Genomic DNA, 24,004 nt, shown 5'->3' with positions numbered 1-24,004 from the left:
ACACACCAGGGAAACTTAGGGGATCTTATTTCAAAGTAACAGTAGGCAAAACACAACACACAATTGCTACAGGGCTTTCTACAGGTCATTTACACAATATCTACTTGACTGAGTTTGACTACCAAAATAACCAATAACCTGTAACTTTCTTTCAGAGCACAAACCTGCAACATCCAAATTAGGTTGAAAACAAAAGGGGGAGAGGAGGAATGAAAGCTTATAAATGTGAAATTAATCAAGAGAGATGATAGGAAGCCTGTCAGGCTGTATAAAGTCAGAGCAAGGATTTCCCCTCTGAGCAATTGATACCACTTGCTGAAGTCTCTAATTCCTCTTTAGGGTTCAGGCAAATGAACAAATCACTCCAATGGTTTTGTTTCTTGTTTGTAATTACCATAGCCTTTTGATGGAATTATGCCTTGCCAAGCACATCTGGGAATATTTTATCACCTATGCATGACAACAGCTTACATAGTCAGTGTCATGGCTTAAGCCGCTAATCAGATTTCACAGTCATGCTTAATACAAAATGTAATTTTTTCTCCACCTAAAAATGCATCTATCATGCTACAACTGCATAAAGTAGTTCCACATTAGGCTCACATTTACATACTGCTTAAACCCCTTACAGAAAGTGTTTTTTTAAAAAGAAGATATTTCACTAACAATGTAATTTCATGTACACTGAGGCTAATTCCTACTGTAAGTAGCTTCTCCCTAATCAGCACTTTCTATCAACAAATCAATGTCAAAACAAAACGCTTGCACCACAACAGGCCAAGTCAGATGCATGCACACGAGGTGAAGCTTTGGGACAAGAATTGTGAGCTTGGATTCCTGAACAATGTAAAAGGAAATGGAAACTCTGAGCTGCGAGCTGCCATTTACTCCCCACATGTAAACATATCTGTTCTGGTGCAGCTGTCTGCTGGTAAACTCAGGAAAAGAAGAGTTCAAAGTCACAGAAGCACATGAACTGTGAACCTGGATCTCAAGGCAGGCTAGCTGTAGAGTACTGATATGTTCTTGTTTAAGTGAAAAATATCAAGGTGCACAACCGCCAAGATAAACTAGGATGATCAGTGAACAGGATATCATATTCATCCCTAGCTATACTAACAAAAATAAGCCAGATGTTTGTCCATACTGACTGGCAATTCATCTGATGTGAACTTCCAGTATTATGACTGATTTTGGAATGGAACAGATTTTTATTTTTTTTCCCCTCCTTTTTCCTCTTTTTTCTCCCCCTCCCCAGCAGGAGATGGAGTTTTCCTGTTCATTTTTCTTCTGATGCATTGTCAGATAGCATGCAACAACAGCTGGACACAAAGTCCAGCACAGTAGAAAACTACATGCAAGTATATTAAGAATGAGCATTTTTCACACCATGAAGAAAATAGTTTCAATTGTCTCTGAGAGTTTATATGCTGTTGTCTCACTCTGTCTCAGTTTTGGGAGAGAAGGGAATAGGAAAAATATCTGCCATTAGTTTGGCAGAACACAGGATCACTGAAAGGAACAGGTACTTTTTATCCTGTGCTAAAGAAAGATGCCAGAGCAGCATGTGCTCTGCAGAGGTAAGGGCACTGAAGATGTCTCGAGTGATCGCCAATTCAGATCTTAGACTGAACCAGCAGATATGGAAGATTTGGCATCTTAGGTGAAAACCATCACTAGTGGGTTTTCTCCAGGAAGAAGACCTGAGCAAAAGACATTCTGTTCTCAGAAAACAAATAAAATGATACTGAAGTCACATTCGATATTAGATTACTATTCACTGGAGACTCTGTGTAGACATCACTGCAAAGGTACACAGACCCACCTGCAGAAGCACCTCCAGTGAGAGATGTTAGAAATGCCCAGCTCCTGCCTCCACACTTACTTCCAAGCTGCAATACTCAGTGCTCCAGCAACCAAGACCTCTGCTGATAAAAATTTATTTGGAGTAAAAAAATATGTAAATTTTCAACTTCTCCACATAAAGAAAATGCATCAAGCTGAAGAAAATATTCATATTCAAGTACACTGCCATCCTACCTCACAACAGGAGCAATTTGATTCACATTGCCTTCCTCCGAAGGACAGACTTTTCACATGGCCATGAGTCTTGTGTCGCTCCCTCCTGAGAGCAAACGCTGCACAGGGGTGCTTGGCTCCAGGAGTATCCTTCAGCTAAGTGCCAATTCCCTTTGGACCCCCTAACAAGCTATTTCAAGCTTTTCCACAGAAACATTTTTTTTTTTTAAACCCAAAAAAATAAATGGATTTTCCCATTTAAATGCAAGAAAGCATTTAATGAGAAACTCAAGGTTATAGACTAACCTCTTCCAATTAGTCGCTTTAAAATTAAACAATTGCTGTTAACAGCCAGTATTTTCTGAGATTATCCTATACATTAAATAAGCAAATCTGCACAATGACTTCTACAGGTTATTCCCAGACAATAGACAGAAGACTAGCAAAAAGTTCACTTTATTTTCTACAGTCCAGATTGAAGACGATAATTTTTAAATCTTGATTCTCTTGCAGTTAAGAGTGTAAGACCTCTGAGTGATTTGCTTATATACGTATGCTGTGTATATTGGATTTTAAATTCAGGGAGCATAAAATCAAACTGAACAACCCAGGAGCTGGCAGGAATGGCACTGTGTGACAGAAAGCATGCTCTGTGCATCTTTCCAGCTCTGCTTGCCTCCTCCCTCTCTTGAAAATACACAGAAGTGCAATTGCAATGATTGCTGCCCACAAAACACCAATTTAGGGCATGGTTTGACACTATGGCTGAACCAAATGTGTGCCCTGCCTTGCTGAAAGGGGGCATTGCTGCTCTCTCTTAATTCTACCTCCCTTCTCCCCTGCTCCATCCCTCCCTCCCCACTGCCCAGACTTCCCACAGGCTTTTGGTATGCATCTAGTTGGAACTGTTGTAATTTGCTAACCAAAAAAACAACAAACCAAACAAACAGAAAAACAGAATATTTTTTTTCCACTGAGTTAGACTTAAATCAGCTCTTGTGAGACCAGACAAGTGTCTATGTCAAACAAGCAGCAGAAGCAGAGGAAAGAAGGAAGAAAAAGCCCCATTTCAACAGTACCAAGATGTTAATTCATTACTAGTCACCTTGTCAAACCATACTCTAACATCTTGAATTTAAAATTTGATGTCTTCTCACAGCTCACTAGTAATGAGTTCATTATTTAGATTTATTACTAGAAATACTGATATATATAAAAAAAAGTGAAGATGTCTTATAATCTACAAACAATTCTAGTAGAAATATAGAGAGCTGCATGTGGTTTCATGGGCTATGTGTTTCTCTGCATCCCTCTGCTAAGTCTGGTGGCTTTTACACCCGCTTGTTCTTACCTCCTGGGTCCCATAGTCAGGTAAGGACCCATTACTCACAGGCTAAGCGTTGGGTCCCACACAAGGGCTATGTAACGCACAGCTGAATACATTAGCCAAATTTAAATAGTTCTTTTCTAACCTCCTTCATTTATAATGGTCTTGAAAGTTACATTACCCAGAAAAAAATATCAAACAAAAGGACTGATTTTTAAATTGCAGCCTTTTACCATTCGTAGCACGTTTCGTTTGAGGTAACAGGCTATCCTTTTGCTCATAAGACAGATGACCACGTTTTTAAAATGGAGTACAATTAATGGCACAGGAATAAGGCAATTACATTATCTCATACTTAAGAGATCATCACAGCCTTTGGCAAAGACTTATTAGCCTTCTGGTAATTACAAAATTAAAACCTCACCACTTTTTTTTATTTGGCATTGCATGGAAGGAATAATTAACAGCAGCACTGATTGATCTTCATTTAAGGACGTTCTTTTACAATTCCCAAACTATAAGGAGTGTATTAACTTACAGCATCCACAGTATTATCCAGAGTGCTTATGGTAAATTTCATCGCACCTAGACCACGTTCCTCTGTGTGTATCCCACCACCAGACGTTCATTTACTCTCCCTTTTAAAGGATTCAGTCGGCTGAAACTCCAGCCCCAAGCACATCTTTCATCAAAGTGAGGCTGCTCTCTGTTGAGCTCTCAGATTTTGGCTCAGCCCACTCCCCCAGGAAGAGCTACGGAAAAGGCACTTGGAACAGGCATCGAGAAGTCACGTTATAAGCATCTGGAAAACGCTGACTTCAAGAAGTAGAGAGCCTCAAGATCTCTCCTGGAAATGTTCTACCCGTTTCAAAGGTCTGTGAATTAACACCTGTCCTAGCACTAACGTTACACCAATTCATAAAACAGGAGAGAGGGGAAGAAAAGGAGCTTATTCTCCAGATAGCACAGCGCCTCAGCATGTGCCTTGGAAGATGATGTGCTTTCTAAACAGCAACAGAAACACGATCAGGTGATGAGTGACAATAAAGACAGCCAACACTGAATACATCACATTTTGCAGCCACACAAGGCACCCTCAGAGACCAAACCCATTTAGCTAACCACTGCCACGTGAGGTGCCGGTGCTCCTGTGTCTCCTAGCAGTGGCGAGGCCAGGAAATCCCCTCGCCAGTCAGTCATGTGCACTCTTCCTTATCCTGATCCTAAAACAAAAGTGCCTGCACAGGGATGGCGCAGAGCAGTGTCGGTCGAGGCCACGGCAGCCACACAACAAAGAGCGCGGCCGAAGCAGAATGATCAATGCTGCTGTCATGTGGCACAACCACCCGAGGCATGCCAGGCAGGGAGTCATCCATCATTTTGGTGTAAACCTACCCTATAATGCATGCAACTATTTGCCTCAGGCTAACTCCTCCAGTCCCCCAGACTCCTCACGAAGGCACACATCGTGAGAGGTACTCCCTGCTCTGCCCTCCTAACATCCCAGCAGTGCCTGCTTCTTATGATAATGATTTTTCCCATGATTTAGGTGCTGTCTTTTCAGCATAGGCATATACTGAATCCTCCTTCTAGGAGCAGAAGGTTCTGGTTTTATTTTATTCCACTTAATCTCTGCTAGAAGACAATTTCTTCCCTTCATGACTGGCCTGGAAGGTGATACCACCAGCACTGTTGTTGACAAAACTACTGAGCCGTGGCTTAGAAATTCATGGAAAAGGGCATCTCCTGTTATGTATCTGCAGGAAGAACAGCATGCCACTGCACTAGCAGTTTGTCTTGGTGGAAAAAAAATTGCCCAGTGCAACATGGGCTATAAATAACTGCACAAGACCTTAGGTGGAGAGCTCTTTGTTGGTAGAAATTCTATCAAGAGTGCAATACATTTTTCAAACACATACACAATTTAAGATATCAACACAGAATGACTTTCTGTAGAGAGAGAAAGCACAAGATACAGTTAGTACTGTTAAGGAGATAGGAAAAAATGCCTGGAGGTGAGAAGATGTGACATAAGCCAAAAAAGAGCAGGTGAGGGGAAAGAGCCAGTGATGTAAGGCCACTGTGCTGCAAAAAACATTATGAAATAGCTATATGCATGTGAAACGCAGCAGGAACAATTCTGGAAACTGCAGAAACTTTTCAGCTGTAAGCCCTCCTATACCTCTTGCAGGTAGGCATTACTTTGGTTTTAATCACCAAGGTTTTTAAACCAAATTGTGCAAGAGCAGCATTTGAATCTCTCCTCAAAGCGTAAGACTGATGGCCTGTGTTGAACATTAATATGCATTTACTGTTTTTCCTAAAATTTTTGGATGAGGAAAAAGGGCTCAGCTGGTTAAAATCACTGTGGAAAATAACTGTGTCTATTGAACCGTGTGTGCATATACATGCAATCTATCTTACAGAAAGAATCACAGACTGAGGAGAGTGACAGTCCTGAGGTCACACACCAGCAAATCCCACATGGAGAAGGACTTTCCTATATGGATTTCCTAACTAAGAATAAAAAGCACAGAATAAAAATCAAACCAAACCATAATTCTATGAGTTTACAAGCCAAACCCTTTCAATAGCTCATGGCTAAGTCATTTGTTTAATGCTTAATGTGAATTTCTCCACTTAACCACAATTCATGTAATCAAGGCAACAGAATTCCCATTGCAATCTACCCATTACCATTTTTGAAATATTTGTACATTATTAGTGGATCCTCCTCCAGCGAAGATTATAATTTATTAATATACATATTTTTTCAGTTCCTCTTCATAATTGCCCATCATCTTGTCATCCCAGCTGCTCTTTTGTGCTCGGCCCTCCCCCGCATTTTTGTGCTTTTTCACCGCTTGTGCAAGCAAAGGGCCCCACACCGTATGCTGAATTCCTAATTGACTGCAGGAAAAGCTGAACCTGCAACCCATGATTTATGAAGCTGTTATTCAGCCTCTTGGGAGCTCTGTTTGAGATGCAGGAGATAGACGCAGCATCCTCATGCATGTAAAGCATCTGCTCTGTCCCTGACACATCATTCCCACTCAGATCTTGCATCTCAAGCATGGGACTTATTACTGCAGGAAGCAAAGTTGAAGAGTTTGAGTTTGTCAGCTTCAATAAAGCTGTCAGCACAGAAAATCAAGTATAAAGGGACCAACAAAAAGAATCCAGCATATAAAGGCAGATAGGCCACCCAAAGCTTAAAAATAGTTGTGACCCACATTTTCTCTTCCAGCATTTGAATCTAATCTATTTTCTCAATCAAATCAAATTAGTTACACAGTACTTATATAAAACTGCAAAACTAAAATATCCATAACGACAGGGTCAGAGCAGCAGACTGACCCTGATATACCATCTAGGGTATTAATCTTCTCTTTTAATGTATTATTTTATAATATCAGAGAACAGACATTGAACACTTTCAGATACTGTCAACATCTGACCTTCAAAAGCACTTTGGCTCTTTGCCAAAGCAACACTCTTCCCATTAAGAAATCACACTAGCCATATATAACCTAGTATTATTTGCAATCCAATTAAAATATTTGGAAATGGTTAGAAAAATGTGTATCCCTCATCGTGTATTCTCAACATTTTGAATGCTCTTCCTTCTAGGTCATAAGATCAGATATGTATCAAAACCTAACTTCTGTTTTCAAAAAGAAATAACTGTATTCAGTTAAAATTATTTAGAAATTTCCAGCATAGAATAGCACATATGGTTTGCTGTTTGCAGATTAACAAGAAAAAAAAAAAAACAACAAACAACAACAAAACACAAGAATTTGAAGTCAGCACACTTTCTGAGAAATCATACTTTTTCTCTTTTATGTTAGACTATTTCATAAAATTTATGAGGCAAACAAAACATCTGCAAATAAAAATCTTAGGTGTCCTCTGATGCGCATTTTTCTTCTGAGACCACCTGAAAAGATACCCAAACCTTTTCACCAAACCATGATGTTATTTCATTTGGGCTGGTAGAGAGGGTAGCGCAGGACTAGAAAAACATTTCTAATTTCTACTCCAAAAATCAATGTAACTTTCAACAATTCTTCCTGAAATATTTATTAACTGGACACTCAGTGTGCATGTGTGTATGGAGTACCGCTGTAAAAGAGAAAAACAATTTTGTTAAACATGTAGTAGATTAAATTAAAACTCTGCCAACCATAATTGCCGTAATCAAAAATGGAAATACATATTTATGTCCTTATCAAGTTTCACATTTGTATTGACTTTTCTGAAGCCTTAAAGGCTAAGTCAACATTTCACAAAATACACACACACACATTCCCTCTTCCATGTTTGTACATTGTTAACAATTTAATTATAAAAGGTTTATAGAAAACAAATCACTCCTGTCTGCAGATTCACAACTCAGAAAATAAATAAAAAAAAAAAAAAAAGAGGGCTATTCTGACATGATGGAAATGTCTGAGCAAACCTAATTCTTATGCATGTAGGCCATAAAAAGAACATTAGATTTCAGTATCAAAAAGCCATTAAAACTAACAAACAAAAAAAAATCTATTAAACAGCTTAAATTTTCAAATGATATTAAAAATAAACCATCCACTAAAATTAAAATTCAGCCTTTGAAATGGGACTTGAATTCTGTATGTATACTATGCCCTGCTGACCCTTGCTAAAGAGTGCAAGTCAATATGAAATACTCATAAATGGAGAAAGAATGATGGATTTTCTGCCAAATAACCCTAAGCAAAAGTAATGCTGTTAGCTACGGAGCCTTTGCCAAGCAATGAATTAAGAAAACCTCCTAGCATGTATGATGTTTTACTATTTGCATTTTTTTTTAACCTCCAATTCGTTTCTTTTTATAAATAAAAGCAATATAACCAGTAGGTAGCAGAAGAACAAAGAACTGCTTATTTGCTTCTTATGAGTTGAGAGCTTTCAACTGAGGTATGACTGCCAGTGTGGGGAGGGAAGGGAAGGGAAAACACAACGGGACAGAAGTTCCAATGTCATCTGTTTCTCCTGAGTAGATTGGTATCCTATTTACTAGGAACTGGGCTTTCCTCTGCTCTGACAGAATGACAGATCCTTCCCAGCTATTTTTACACCTTTGGAGAACTGTCCTGGGACCAAGAATAATGGACAGGTCTCACCAGTTGTACAATCTTTATTTTTAATTTATGAATGTAATTGACAGAGGAAACAGCTGTATTAAGTTCTAACGCTGCAGAAGTCACCACACACAGCATTAAAATACTATTTCAGCTTGTCAGTGTAGTCCTGGTAGCTGCCACTGCCCTGCAAAAGCCCCGTTACCTGAAAGTTCCTATTACTGCAGTGTTTGGCATCTCCCTGTAAGTCATGAAGAGACATTTCTTGCCCCCCAGAAGTTTACAAACTACAGTCAGAAGATTGGGATTAACTGTGCAGGCATAGAGGCTGAGACTATTTGTCTAAATTCACAAAGCTAGTCCAGCATGGAGCTATATCACGAAACCTTAGCCTTGCTTTAACAGTTGAGCAAAAAACCACCCCACATTTGTTCATACAGCAAAATGAATGTAGTGGCAACTGCATTTAGTTTCATGTGAAAGTAAGCACTGAAGAAGATGTAGATGAAATAACACAACATAAAAAGAAACTGGCTGGAATCTTAAAAATGAAAGCTCTCCAGAGGATCACAGCATGAAGCCACTTTCTAGTGGTAGCAATAAGAAATTAAAAAATAAATCCTTGAAGTCCAACGTTTAAATGTAATATATTGCATGTTGCACTGGTGCCAAAAGAAGCTTAGCAAAAGTATTTGGGCTTTATTTTTCCTTTTTTGGAAAAAAACCTACTACTAAGAAAATAGACTGAAGTATTTTATGGCATTAAAAAAAATCTACTGAAGATTACTCCTTTAGTGCATTAAACACATACTGTTTTTATAAGGTGGCTTGTAAACTTATTCTATAATGTCTGCTCTAAGTGCACGTAAAATGGATACCCTTTGAAACACAATTTTGTATGTACTGAGCAGACAGTTAGAACAGCTAGCATTGTTAGTTTATTCTAACAAGAGTACCAGTACAATTAACAATCAGTTATTTAGCTCATAAGAATTTACTGCTTCTACCTAAGTTTATACTTGTGACCATTACACCATTAAAAAAGTGGTCCAGTTAAAGCACCAGGAAGTGAATCTTTCCTATGGAAGGCACCAAGGGTTTGTGATAACCTTCCTCTTGTCATATTATACCAGGAAAGACAGAGTTTGGCATGACTTTAATGCAGTTTAATGCAGTGTCCTCTCGAACGCAGTGTGGAATGGGATGTGCTTATTGGGACTACAAAAGAAAGTAATTGCCCAACATACAGGCCAATCCTGAAAAAAAGAAGGAGACTGGGTTAGGATTCCAAAAACATATTCAGGCTTTACTTTTCTTCTGATTTAGAGCAATTCTTCTCTCAGCTGAAACACCTTCAAGAGATTAAAGAGATGGATGGGACAGTCTGCTGAGTTGTTTATTGTAATAATTTCTGACATGCCGACAAACACGACACAAGGAAGCTCATTTCTCTTCCTCTTTCATCCCTTAAATCTTCAAAATACCACTTGGATAGCCTATATTCACTGACCAAAAAACCCAACAGCTCATCCTTTCTATTTACCTTCACAGAGCATCAAGAAAAAAATCTGACTGATGGAGAAAAGGACCTTGGAGGTTTACATGGTAAGTATTTTGCTGCTTTACACTAGCACGGGGAGGGATAAGCAGCAGAGAGGTGATGTCAGAAGCCTTGACAATGTTAGATGTGTTAAGTGTCAGAAACCATGACCTCTTCCTAAGCTGAGCAAGAGACTCATCACAAGAAGCAGCCAGCTGCATTCTGTGTTGAAGTTAGCAATGTTTCCCTTTCCTTTTTTTTTTTTTTGTCTTGTTTGTTTGCTTGTTTATTGGTTTGTTATCTCATTTTCCTTCTTAGCAAAACTGCCTATATACACGTCCACAAAAGTAAGCAAAGATTGCAAAAAAACCTTTTCCCTCACATGCCTGAGCAAGTTAGAATGGGTTCTGTAATCTAGACCCCAACATTTCTGGGTGCAATTTAAACCATCTGTCTCTAAACAAACCTTCGTCCTTAGTGAGGCAATTTTGACATCAGCAACCAGAATAAATTCCATCTCATTGCTGCTGCTTTGTACTCTTCCTCTGCTCACAGGAGATGTGCCTGATGCATACCTACAAAACCCCATAGTTTTTGTCTCCCTGCAAATTATACTAAGTTATTTTGCCTTGAAAGCTATCACAAAAAAAAAAAAAAAAAAAAAAAAAGAAAAAGAAATGAAAAAAGAAAATTGCTGAGTGCACAGGATGAAAACACCACTGTGATACAAGCACAGTTTCCTGAACTTTGCCAGCTGCCTGTCAGTAGGCACTTGTCACTTCTTGCCTTCTGAGTAGCTGGCATGTCTTTCTAGGACAAGACTAATTCTTGTTCTGCACACATGAAGTGCTTGTGACTCTGAACCAGCAGTGGTTAGTTTGGTTGAGCCCCTACACTATTTCCATTCGTATGTCCTTGAGAAATGGCAGGGGGATGCACAGCCTTATGTCTTTAAGAACATCCAAACATCTGTTTTCTGAAATGTTTCTTTCCCATACTGCAAAATTTTATATGGAAAAAAACATTATCTAGAAAACTTGCCTCCTGAAATATGTTGGGGTTAAAAACATGAGTCTTAGATACACACAATATGTTGGGGGGTCCATGTGCAGGACTTCTGCTGTCACAGGAAGAAATATACCAATTCTTTGTTTGCATAACATATTCATCCTAACCTAGACACCCAGAGGCATAGTAATGTTCTTGTTTGCAAAAACTGCCATGACACTTAAGAAACAATCAAAGTCTTTTTCAAAATGATGATGGGACACTATGGAGGCAAGAAAAATGAGGCACAGGGGGCATTTCAGAAGAGTACTTTCAACAAATTAAAATACACTGCCTTTGATCAGGAAGTAAGAGTGCAAACAATGGGAGAAATCTGTGTAAAACCAGAACTTTACAGAAGTGGAAAATTTATCCTGAAGGCTGCCAGTAAAAACTTCAGTTGCAATTTACACCACGCTGGGCCTTCAGCATTGACTAACTTCTGTAGATCAGCTACAAGTTTGACATTACTTCCACACCTGAAGATAGCAATGAAGAACAAAGCGGGAATGAAGGAGGAAATACTGGAAAATAAAACTAAAGAAATAAGAAGTGACTGCCTAAACACAGATAAAGACAGATTTCCCCACTCAGTCATAACACAGGACTCTGCCTAAACCCTGAGCAGCCTTCCCAGCCATCCTGCTGAAGTGACAGCAATGAGGTTGAACCAAAAACAAGCAACCTAGAATCAGTCTACCAGGCCAGCTTAGACCAGCTTTCATAAAAAAAGGGGAATGAAATGTCAGGAAGCCTGCAGGCTGCTGCCAGAGAGGCTGAAGAGACGTGTGATGGACTGCAAAGCTTAGTCCTCAGCCAGAGCCCCGCACTCACAGGAGCGATGGGAGAGGGAAAGGAGAAGCTGAGCTACGGAGCTCTGGCTATCTCCAGCTTAACGAGGGTCTGCGATTCCCCTGGATACCTGACACCGAAGCAGGGAATGCCTTCCATTAGAGAGCTCACAACAGGGCTCAGCGGTTGTGCTTTGTTTAGATTTTTTTCAATCAGACTCATACAACATTGCTCTCTGGCAATATTGAGAAGGCACAGCACGTTGCAACTCCAGCTGCAGAGTGAGCACAGAAGCAGGCAATGCAGACAAGACAGAGAATATCAGATTTTAAAATAAACTTAAAAAGAACATTTTGGGAGGATTTTTTTTTTTCTTGGCCGTGGAACATGGTCACACAAACAGCGGGACCTACACAACCAAGACCGGTGTCACACTGCTGGCCGTCCCAACTCACCCTCCCCTGCAGCAGCTCTGGTGTTTTTGTGACTCTGGGCTGAACTGCTTCTGTGTTAAGTCAGCAGAAAACAAAGCCAACAAAAAGGGCAATAGGTTTCTGCTGGGATGTCATGCAAAAATGGTCAAGCACAGGATGAGAAAGGAGACAGGCATAGCTGCTCTGGCCACACTGGCTCAGTCTGATCAGCTATTTGTGGATGCTAATCCACATCAGCTTAACTGGCACTTTATAGCTCAAAATGAGGCTTTACTTTTGTAGATAATTATTTCAGCAAAAATACCATCTTATGTGGTATTATCTCATCTCTCTGCTGCACATACAACTATTTGTCCTGTCACTGTCTGTGAGGGGAAGGAAAGGGATTTTTTTTTTCTTTGCCGTTGTTGCAGTTGTTTTCAACCAAGAACAATTCTCCAGTTTAGTTTATCACATGGCTCCATAAACAGGTGTGCTGGCAAAAGTGAGGCATTGCATGGGACTGGAAACAAGCAGCTGGAGGAAGAAGGCTGCTTAGACCAGGAGAGAAAATGAAATAAATATGTGAAACTGGTGCGTGTTCAGGACATAGAATTCTCTTTAGTATGGTCTGCACACTTAGCAAGAGAGTTCTGCTCTAAACTAATTATGGCTTAAGTAAAAAATAATATATATAGGTAATTATTTTAAAATCTCATATCACATGAGTGAATTAACATCCTTAGAATAAGATTTTTATTCTACTATACAGGAAATGGTTGCAGACCCTGTCACACATTTCTCATGTTCCTGCTTTGGATGCCTCTGCACAAGGCTGAGAACCATGCTCGTAGCTCATGGTCCCTAAAATACCTCTCCTAGCCATGCAGTCTTGCAACGTACCTTACGCTATTTCCAGCGCTTTTTGAACTCTTTCATAAGATTAGACAGCTAACCTACATGGCAAAACGTGAACTGAATTTGCCCAGACAATAGCAATAAGTGTCACATCCAATCTGAGAAAAGGACTGGAACTGCAAAAGAATGGGCCGGGGCAAAAAAGAAATACAGAACAGGTTTTTGTTGTTGTTGTTGTTGTGGTTTTTTTTTTAATGCTTTTAGAAAGAGTGAGTAATTAACTAGTTCATCTAGTTACAGAACTGCAGCACAGCTGTCCTGAATTCCTACCATCTGTATGAAAGACTGGATTATCTTTCCTCCCTGAATTTCAATGGCAGCATGGGTTTCAGGCACACACTACACTGAGCTGAATGTGGGGAAGTTTCCTGCTAGCTGCTTTGCTGTGTAGCTTCACAGGGCAACCAGCTCCTTGCTTGTATGGATGTGACCAAAATGTGGGTTGGTGCACACCTTCTATCTGTGATTCCAGAAGGCAGACTAATTTTGAGCCCAGTTTCATGGAGATTTGTGTTCTGTAGAAGTCTGGAACAAAAGCCCTTAAATGGCAGCTCATGAAGGTTTCCATCTATTGCAGCTATACCACTTTGTCTCCCAAGAGAAAAAACAGGGCCAAAGACAAACAAAACAAAAAGAAGTGTTAAACACAAACAGGTGAATAAGAGAAAAGAAAGGAAAAAAAGCATGAAATGCTTGCATATGCCCTCAGTGCCTGAGGGAAGCACTAAAAGCTGAGGAACCTAAACCCAAGGCAATAAGTTTCAGGCTCCAAAACCTCTACCAAGACTCAAGACCGCTGTTAACCTACTTCCATTCAGATGATACAAAATTGACTTCCCACTTGAATGGATTGCTTACTGCAGAGACAAAGTTACTGCTCCCAGCCTATGAAAAATGTTAGACATCCTAAATGCTTTTGCTTTTTACTTCGCAAAGCCACACACCAATTAACAAGACTTCATAAAATACTGATTCTATTATCATTAATAAATGTACTCAAAATGCAAAAATGTTCTTTGAATGGAAGTTTGATTCTTAGGGGGAAATAAGCAGTAACACAACACAACTGTAACACTGGAGAACACAACCCTTTTCCTTGAAATGGCCATGCATTTTGAAAAGAATACACAAGAACATGAAATGCCCAGACTGCCTTGGAAACCTCATGTTTCACCACCTTACGTGCAATACTTCATTTTCTTACAAAGGCCAGCATTTTCCCTCTCCTATCTAACCAGAAGTAGTGACAGCAGAATGCTGAACCAAACTTTTCCCAAGAATGCTATTGCTAACAAAGTATCATGTGCAAATGTCCAACAATCTTTGCAAATTATATTGAATCAGAAGTGCAGAGGTTAGCAAAATTGACGCTAGGAACTGATTTTGTTGATAATACTTTAATGGAAATCTAAAAGTACTTGCATGTACTTTGTTGTTCCATTAAAAAAGTTGAAGAGTATTTCTTTTACTCACATAAGGCTTAAGGAGATTAGAAACTTACTTCTATAAAGATGAACAAGCAGAAATGAGAAAATAGAACAACAAATATTCTTTAGAAAGAAGAAAGCCCACAAGACAATGGAACACAGATAAATGAAATTTCTGCCCATTCAACCTTTTTGTTTTCACCTAGGTAACAACAAAGTGATATATTTCTCATTAAAAAAAAAAAAAAAAGTTTTATTTCCCAACCTCACCCCCCCTTAAAGTCATTATGATCAACAGGTTTCAACCCTTTATTTTTTCCTGGTATAGTTGTTGCTCCTTTTTAAGATTCCTGTAAGAGATCTGTCTTCTTGTTCACTAGTGAACAAGTTTGCATAAGAAACCTTTCTAGTCCTTGTCTATTAATATATAGGCTAGGCTGATTTATATTATAACAACAGGTTCTATAATAATGCAAACATCTCCTATATCATTTCTAGGATCACCAATGAATTTGAATAGAAACAATATTTCCAAGTAATTTGGTTCTCTTTATGTAATTTATAGTAACATGTAGGTAAGATATAAGCATATCCATGTGCATTTCTCTGGTAGTTTCAGGGCACAAGCACATTTATATTTCAGGTTACTGCATCTCTTCAAAAGCATTGTTCCATAGGTATTCAAAGTGCAATTTTATGGATTTACTTAAGCCAACCTGGCCTCTGCCTGCTCTCCCACTGTTCCTAGCTGGATATTCTTAGCATATTCTTTGCTCTAGCACTAGTACAGTTATAGTAAACAAGTTCAAGAAAGCTCATCCAGCTGAAAGCTGATCAATCATTCTCATTTGATTATGATACCGCTCCAAGACAATTAATTTAAATTGGGGCTGCTTAGTTCCCCTTGCCTCTCTCTCCAGTCTCTTTCATATGTGCATTTCTTTGATAGTTAGTGAGGGTGTTCAGGACACAGGCAAGAGAATGGCTGCAGCAGTGGAAAGGCATTACTACTGTGAGGTAGCAACACCCCTTTCATTTTTATCAATCCTCAAGTTTAAAAAACACTTTTTTTTTTTTTTTTAAATAAAATCTAGTTTGCTGTAAAGCACTTGAGCCACAAGTTTATTTTGCCTACTACCATAATAGCTGGTTCTACATGTCTACTGTTGCTCCTTCTGTAAGACTTGCTTGTGCTGAATTCTTAATATCAAAAGAGCCCATCCACCCACATGCTTTCATGGGAACATGAGGGCCTCACACTGAAGTTTTACAATACAGCTGAGCCAACCTAATGGCTCATTGTCACCAAAATAAGGTAGTCTTACTCCTCCTTTTACCACCATCTGTCTGCTATTGCCTTTGCACGGGCTCAGGCACATATGATCCCTGATTTGTCTGAGCTTCCCGTACTGGCAGAAAATATGATGAAACAGGAAAATTGAATGGTTTTCATCAGTTATCAAGAGGGGTTAGGTGAATACTAACACAAGGAAACATGGGACACCTCTTTCAATATAAAGAAGTTATTTAATGGCTTTGGCATCCTTGTAGAACTAGAAGCATGGTGATGGGAACACTTGAGGCAAAGAGCAGGGTGAGAGAAGTAGTGTTTTGTGTTTTTTATGCATTCACTTTAAGATTATTTAAGATTACTACATTTTAAGATTATTATTCATTCTGGCAGTTAATTAAGTAGCATTCTTTACTTTTCATTGCTATTTTATCTTTTCTTTTGCACCACAGTTTGCCAACTTACCAACAAATCATAATATAATAAAATAACTACTCACCAACAAATCCTTTTTCCCCAACTAGTTTAAGGGCAATTTTATCTGCCAAAACAGAAGAATTTCCATGTGCAATGTTAGCAAAAGGTCCAGCGTGAACAAAAACTGGTGTTCCCTGAATAAAAAATATATATATTTCATTAATATCATGGATAGGTAAGAACACAAACTCAATTGACTTGCAAGCTAATCAAGATGATACACAAATCAAAAGCTCATAGAATAAAAAAGGAGAAACTTGGAAATGATTAAGTGAATAAAAGCTGGTTGTTTCCCTCTATCCCTCAAACACACCAGTGTTAAGATAAAAAGCTTTAGACAAAAAAGTCAAGTTTTTACATGTAAGATGAGAACTGTATAACAGAAGTGAAATACTCATGTTACATCTTCCTGTTTTACTAACACTGAACAAATCTCACACAAAATATAAACAAACACCTGTTCTTACTGCTTCCTCTAGAAGTGATCATACATAAATAACTGTTTTGTTCAGAGTAAAGACAATTACATTTTTGCCACTGGTACATTAAATTTCAGGTTCATTCTAAGAAAACTTTTATTTATTTATTTAAATTGAGGTAGGAAAAGGAGAATATGCATACACATTGGCAGAGGATATTCTCCAAAGACCAAACAACTAAGCTAGATCCTAAAGACAATTCTGCCCTATACACGTCAGAGAAGAAACAGTAGAACAGGAACAGAAAAAGTAAATAAACCAGAAATGAAGCCCTGTAACAAGACTGATGTAGATTATTACCATCACAAAACACTGATATCATAGCGTTTACTTAGGGTTTATCTTTATTCTTGGTTCCTATCTGTTACCAATAGCATACTACAACATGAATAGGGCTTTAGGCATTTACGCAAAAATTAAACTTGAACTAGGTACACCATCAAACACAAGGTATCAATCTAATAAGAAGTACTGTACAAAATAAAAGATTATTATTATCCCAAAGGGCTTGGAACTTACAAATAAAATGCAGACCACTTCTACCAACCTAAGCCTATCTTTCCTCAAGTTTTATTTCTACCTTAATCCAGTATTTTCCCTCACAGTATTCAAATAAATAAGACTGCTGTTTTCAGCTACTAGATTGAAATCCACAGGATTTACTCTCATTTGTGTTTTATCACTAAAAAAAGTAAAATTACATTTTATGAGTCCTTAATTTCTTGTGGCAAGCAATTACAAGTCCACAGTTTACTACAGCCCAGAGCACACAACAGCAGATATGACACACGGAAGCTCCAGAATATCAGTACTGAAGAGGCCCTCTGACACTAACTTGAAATGAAAACACACTACTAAACCACTGCCATTGCAAGATACTCCCCTGGAGATCTGAAATCCACCAGAAGACAAGGGGGAGTTATGTGAAGGGTCTTTTGACAATGGCAACCCTGGAACAAAGATACAGTTTAGGTCCTTATGGGAGCAAACTCCAGCAGAACCTCAGGAGCCTCCAGCACAGCCTGGAATAGAGACAATAAAGTCTTCCCTGGCCAACTTCAGGCTCTCTGTGTCAGTCCAGCTACCTCATAGAGTGCCCCTTATTTTCGTTACACTCTTAATAAGCTATATGAGGAAACAAATAGTGGCACAGGGATGCATTCTGCTGACTGTTTTCGGTACAGGAAACTTTATTATCCAAGCATTAGTAAAAGAAAATAAACCCTGAATGTCAATAAATATCTGAAGTTATCTGGCAGCTAGAAGGATGTTTATAATACTTATTACCATCTTTACTGTGCGTGGCACTTGAAATGTAACATAAGCAGATGAGCACGGAGCAGCCAGAATGCAACTACAAAGAGTTGTCCCATACAGCAGCAGCTGCTCTGTTACGCATAGTATAAATAAATGCTAAACATTATGGGATCAGTTCACAAGGGAACAAATCTATCATGACAAATATGGATAAACACTATGAAATCATTATGTATATTTCAAACAAAGTAATCTTAATTCTACAGCATTAGATACAAGTTCTGCTGAAGCCCACATTTATTGCAGGTAGAGTCAACAGTACTAAGCTAGCATTTTGCCATGTTTCTCATTTGAGATTTTCCTGTCACTCCTGTTTATAAAACAATAACTCCTCGAGGTGGCATTTCTGGTGACAGAGCAGCAGGGTTGTGATAGAAAGTGCCCCCAAGAAATCTCTTAAAAAAATAAAAAAATAAAATATATATGTATACACGCCAACACACATGGGAAAAAAAAAAAAAAAAAAAAAGCATTCACACGAGTTCCATAACATGCAGGACTAACATTCAGCCATTTTTGATTTATGAACTACTAGACCTCTTCTCCAGTGTGTACGGAAGTCCTTACAAAGCTAGTGCACATCTGCTGAGTAGGCCGTTCTTCTCCCTCTACCACGAGCTCTTTGAAGCAACTCCTCACAACTCCAGCACTCAACAGCATACCTGTGTACAGACTCTTTGCCAGATCACATAGAAGTACAGCTATCTCTGCAATGGGTGCTTGTAGCTGCTGCAGCCACAGCCACTATTAATTACAGATTATGCCAAATTAACTGTCAGTATCAGCTAGAAATCACCCAGATCTCCTGCTCCCTCTCCTCGGGCAGTCTTTTGGCCATTCCCCAACACCAAAGTGGACCTGCCTTGTGGAGCAGTTTCATCTCTAACTTGCAGGACAGGTCTGTTGCAGTCTGAGCTATATTTGTGGTCTGTGTAATTATATCATTCTGTTTTTCACCACCACTGCGTTGTAGACAGTGGATGTGCTTGTCACATGATCATTTCTCATGTTACTATTGTCAACTCATGGTGCTGGTGCTAAAGGTCTTTACACTTGTATAGAGAACTTGTTCTTTCTGAAGAAATAGGATTATGTTGCCCAATTACTTGCTATTGTTAGTCTCTTTGGAAACTTAAAAGGTCCCTCTTCTTTTGGATGCTGCTTACTAGGATTATTTCAAGTGTAGTTTGGGCTTCAAATTTCATTTCTGGCTTATGAGAAAAAAAAAAAGATTTGAAATTTACACACACATCAGAAATATATTGTTTCCTATAACAGAAGGCACATTATTACATCCACCATCTCAGAGTACAGTAGAATTAGTGTGGCTTAAAATCTGTCATGCTGGAAGATTCTACACTCTCAGGTGGCTCAGTGCACTATAGTCAAATGAACAAGGCAAAAGATTGCCCTTATTAGAGGAAAAATTGGAGCTATCAAAATTAGCAGCTATTAAAGCCATTAACTTAAAAATTAACAATAATGAGAACTATTTATTCACAAAATGGGACACAAAACAAGCTTGAAGCTCAAGAACAGTAACAACAGCATGGGCAGTAACAGAATAAGCCATTGCACCTCTATACACAGTGACAACACAGCCCAAGGGGATCACACCAACTAAAGCACAGCATTATGTTTTGGGCCCCTTACTGCAAGGGCATTGAGACCCTGGAAAGTGTCCAGAGAAGGGCTACGAAGCTGGTGTAGGGCCTGGAGCACAAGTCCTGTGAGGAGCAGCTGAGGGAGCTGGGGGTGTTTAGTTTGGAGAAGAGGAGGCTCAGGGGAGACTTTATTGCTCTCTCTATCTACCTGAAAGGAAGGTGTGGAGAGCTGGGCATCAGATCCAGGGGAGGTTCAGGGTGAAAGTTAGAAGACATTTCTTCTCAGAAAGAGCAGTTGGGCATTGTAACATGTTACCCAGGGAGGTGGTGGAGTCACCGTGTTCAAGGAAAGGTTGGACCTGGTGCTTAGGGACATGGTTTGGTAGGTGACTTTGGTAGTAGGGGGATGGTTGGACCAGATGATCTTGGAAGTCTTTTCCAACCTTAATGATTCTATGATTATCTTGGACAAGATTTTGACAAGCTGGAGATTTCCATTCTTGGATATATGAATGATACTAGCCTGCAATTCAACAGGTACTCAAAGGGTGACAAAAGTTTGTCATTCAGACTAATATGGCAGAAGCAGAACACAAAGCAGTCTTCTGAGCTGTTTTAGTTTGCTGGAAGTAATTTTAAAAATAACTTTGTAAGAAGAATTTTGGGAAAATCTCCTTGGGTACTGCAGTCAGGGCCCTCCTAAAGAGCAATAGTTGCTGCAGATGTTTCAACTATACTATAGCTTTGACTAGAAAAGAGCACCACATAATAGGCAGAAATTTTACTGCATTGAAATACAAATATAAAGAAATGCAGTGAAACAAACAAAGAAACAAACAAAGGAAATGCATGCCACATCCAGAACAAAATGCCTGCTAATCAGAATAAACTCTTCTGACAATTATAGTCGCCTTCTAGAACACTACAACAAAACATTATTTTGTAAGAGGTATGTGAAGTGCAAATAGAGTGACACATTAAACAGAATCAAAATTACTTTGTCAATGAAGCTTAATAAGCACTATCTGAATAACAATTTAATACACATTTCTGGTTACGACATTTTTCATTCTACATGACCTCCAGTTTCTGCTATCAGATTTTTTATTAAGTTCTGATACACACACTCATATGTCTCATACAGCCACATGAAAGAATAGATGTCCTTTGCAGGAGAAATCAATTAGGATGGCTATAGCAAAACAATACGTAGCATGACAAATTCTGGTTTTCTAACATTCCTTGAGAATAGCAAGTCGTTGCCATCCAAACACAAAAGCAAAAACATAGCTATCACTTTGATATGCTGTAGAAAATTAGACTTTTTACCATCTGGGGACTGTTCTGGTATCTTTCTACACTCTTTAACTTCTCACCATGTGAAGAATTGTTATGAGATAGTCCAACTATGTAATTTTGATGGCCAAAATTCCAATAAAATTGATTAGATTTCTTCCAAATGCATTTGTTTTCAAATCTGCTTCAGTATTTCCCATTTTTCTCCCCTCCCCGTCCCCCCTGTCCCCATGAATGTCATTCATCTTTCAGCTCACTACTGAAAAGACAATACTACACTGCCCAGTCACTAAGTTCACAGTTGTACCAAATTCTACATTCTTCGAGCTGTTGGAAGAAAGCTTACTAGGATAAGCTTAAAATATTCCTTTTACAGACCAGCAAAGCTTCACGTAGTCCCTGAAGGCACTATAACAAGAAAGAGTGGCTGGTAGCCCGCTTTTCAAAAACTGTAAAAGGGGAGAAGGACTCTCCTCTTTCTGAACAGCACAAAAGATAACACCTAATAGAATGGCCTCATCAAAGTATCCGCCTTCCACACAACATGATCCATCATAGGAACATACACATATAGCAAACAGATTTAAAAGAAACACCTCTAGCAGAGGGGATAGGGAACAGAAGGAAGTTTACGACTCAGAAGCCCAACCTGCTTTCCAGTGTGCTCAGAAGCAGATCAGCAGTACACTGCAGCTTGTTTTTAGCTCCAGGCAAAATTATGACTAAAGCCAGACTCTCAAAGGAAAAAAAAAAAAAAAAAAAAAAAAAAGGACCAAAAAGGCACAGATGCAGCTAGGGTTGATTTATTAACATATACAAATGAACATTTTCTAAAATGCCTTTACAGAGTCGACCCTGGCCTGAACCATGAAAGTTAAGTGCAGTCACTAGAGAGAAGTATGACAAGCACAATATGGAATTTGAAAGCTGGAGAAGAAGGGCAGACATCACAAGCTATACTCACCTCTAATGTTTGCATTAGTGTTGGCTTAATTGCATCTTTCATCAAAACTGCCAAAGCACCTGTTAATCCCTAAAAAACAAGAGTTCACATTTTAAGGAATTCAATTCTAAGGTGCAACATTACCGAGCTTGAGATTAAAGTTAAAACAAATACAAAACACTTTACAGTTCAAAGGAAAAAAAAAAAAAGGTTGCTCATAAACCATAATGGATAAGTAGAGTTAGTGTTACATTACAAATCTATCTAAATGTTAACTCAAGATTTCTAACACATTTACAAAGTGTGCCAGAAACAGTAATGATTGTACTGTGGGTATGAGTACCCTCTAAAAGATAGCAGGTTAATATTCTTCCCTTTTCATAGAGAAACCAGAAACTGAGTTATTAAGTGATCAGCATGACATTCATGGAAACAAAAGATGAAGTGAAAGCAAAGGCTACTAAGACTTGAGAAACCAAGATGACAATAACTTGTTAAAGGTGCCTAAAGAAATGACAGATGTATTTCTTTCATGACAGAATCAACAGCATGAATCAATAGCTAGCAACAACCAGAAAGGGTATTTTGCAAGACCTGTACAAATAATAGACACAAGGTGAAAGCAGGCCTAGGAGTAGATAATGAATGAGATCTAAAATTAAAAGCGCCTTATTGTAATGACAAGAAAACAAAAGGGAATTGAGGGAATTGATGTGCACTAGTTAAAAGAAAAAATAAAATAAATCTTACTCTTCCCTAGAGATATCAAGCACAAATCTTATCTAGTGTAGGCTGGATAAGAAGTATAGGTTTCGCACTGATTGAATTTAAGAGAATACCATGACATCATTACACAGCATTTACACTAAAATTCAATGCCCATTTTAGAAAAAAAAACGGCTACAGAGCATGCACAACACTATCAAGCTATAAACTATCTAGAAACCACAAGCATATATTCCCATTTATTACTAAATTATTTTGATTCTGAGAAGAAAATGTATTTGGTTTTAAAAGAATTAGATCACGGATAGAAAAAATGTAGCAGTGCTACAAGGAATATCTTATAACATTGCTGGAGAACACAAAAAGCCGATTTAAAACATTATTTAATTGAAAAGAAATATTAAAATCAAATAAAAATACCAGCTTCTGTAAACTGTTTAAGGTTGAAAACCATGGATCTGTTATCTGAGTAGCCTATTAGGAGTTAAACAATAATGTTCAAATAAAGAAGAGCAATGAAAATAGTGTCTGTAGAACTCTCCACAAAGCTCTTGCCCATTAACCCAAATCTGAACAATCATACTCTGTGCTAAAATCTTAATGATAGACAGATGAGAAAGATTAAAGTACACCGTCATTACAGAAATAGTGTTTTATACAAACTACTTTCCTCTTTCTGAACATCACATCCGAACACAGACTTCAGAAGAAAATGAAGCATTGTATTTGACCTCAGATAAAAGTGAACTGAAAGCAAAAGAGTAAAACTGATTTCTGCTAAAGCTTAGCAAGTGTTTCCTTGGAGGAGAATGAAGGAAAGGAAAGGAGGGAAGGATTTTATCTTTTTAGGCTCCTTTCATTTTACAAACTTCTACCGTCTACAAATCCCAACAGACCCATACAAAGATGTAATATGAGAAACTGGTAGCAAAACAATACGGTTTTCCTTTTTCTAGATTAACAAAGAATATTTTTTTGTTTCTTAACGGAGTAAATTCTACAAGTTTTATTTCTAGCTTTAGGATCCAAAACCCAAGGAAACTCCAGAGTGTCAGCTCTCTGCGACAATGTGTGAGGCTCCACCTCTTCCACAGAAGACACCTGATGCTATTCTGTACATATACCCAACTACTCATTTGAGTCCAAAGCTGACAGTCTAAGTACAAAGAAAAGGAAAATATCTTAAAAAGAAAAACAAAATTATTGCCACTTTTCACTTTCACAAGTTCCTTTACAGATACACTGTTTTAATTTGTAAAGATTATGAACTACTTATTTCAGAT

At 38.4% G+C, this 24,004-nt stretch overlaps 1 protein-coding gene across 4 annotated transcripts in view; it reads right to left on the bottom strand.

The window, feature by feature from the left end:
- MTHFD1L (methylenetetrahydrofolate dehydrogenase (NADP+ dependent) 1 like) overlaps nt 1–24,004 on the bottom strand; it is a 150,585-nt gene that overhangs the window by 70,536 nt on the left and 56,045 nt on the right. For all 4 annotated transcript variants that reach the window (XM_084514706.1, XM_084514707.1, XM_084514708.1 and 1 more), the window contains 2 exons: nt 22,017–22,085; nt 16,379–16,490 (listed from right to left, as the gene is read on the bottom strand). In XM_084514706.1, coding sequence (XP_084370832.1) covers nt 16,379–16,490; nt 22,017–22,085 — 181 coding nt within the window. The remainder of the gene's footprint in view (nt 1–16,378; nt 16,491–22,016; nt 22,086–24,004) is intronic.

Source organism: Aythya ferina (assembly GCF_964211825.1).
Source record: "Aythya ferina genome assembly, chromosome: 3".
In the NCBI taxonomy this organism is placed as follows: Eukaryota; Metazoa; Chordata; class Aves; order Anseriformes; family Anatidae; genus Aythya; species Aythya ferina.
This window is presented reverse-complemented; position numbering and strand designations above follow the sequence as displayed.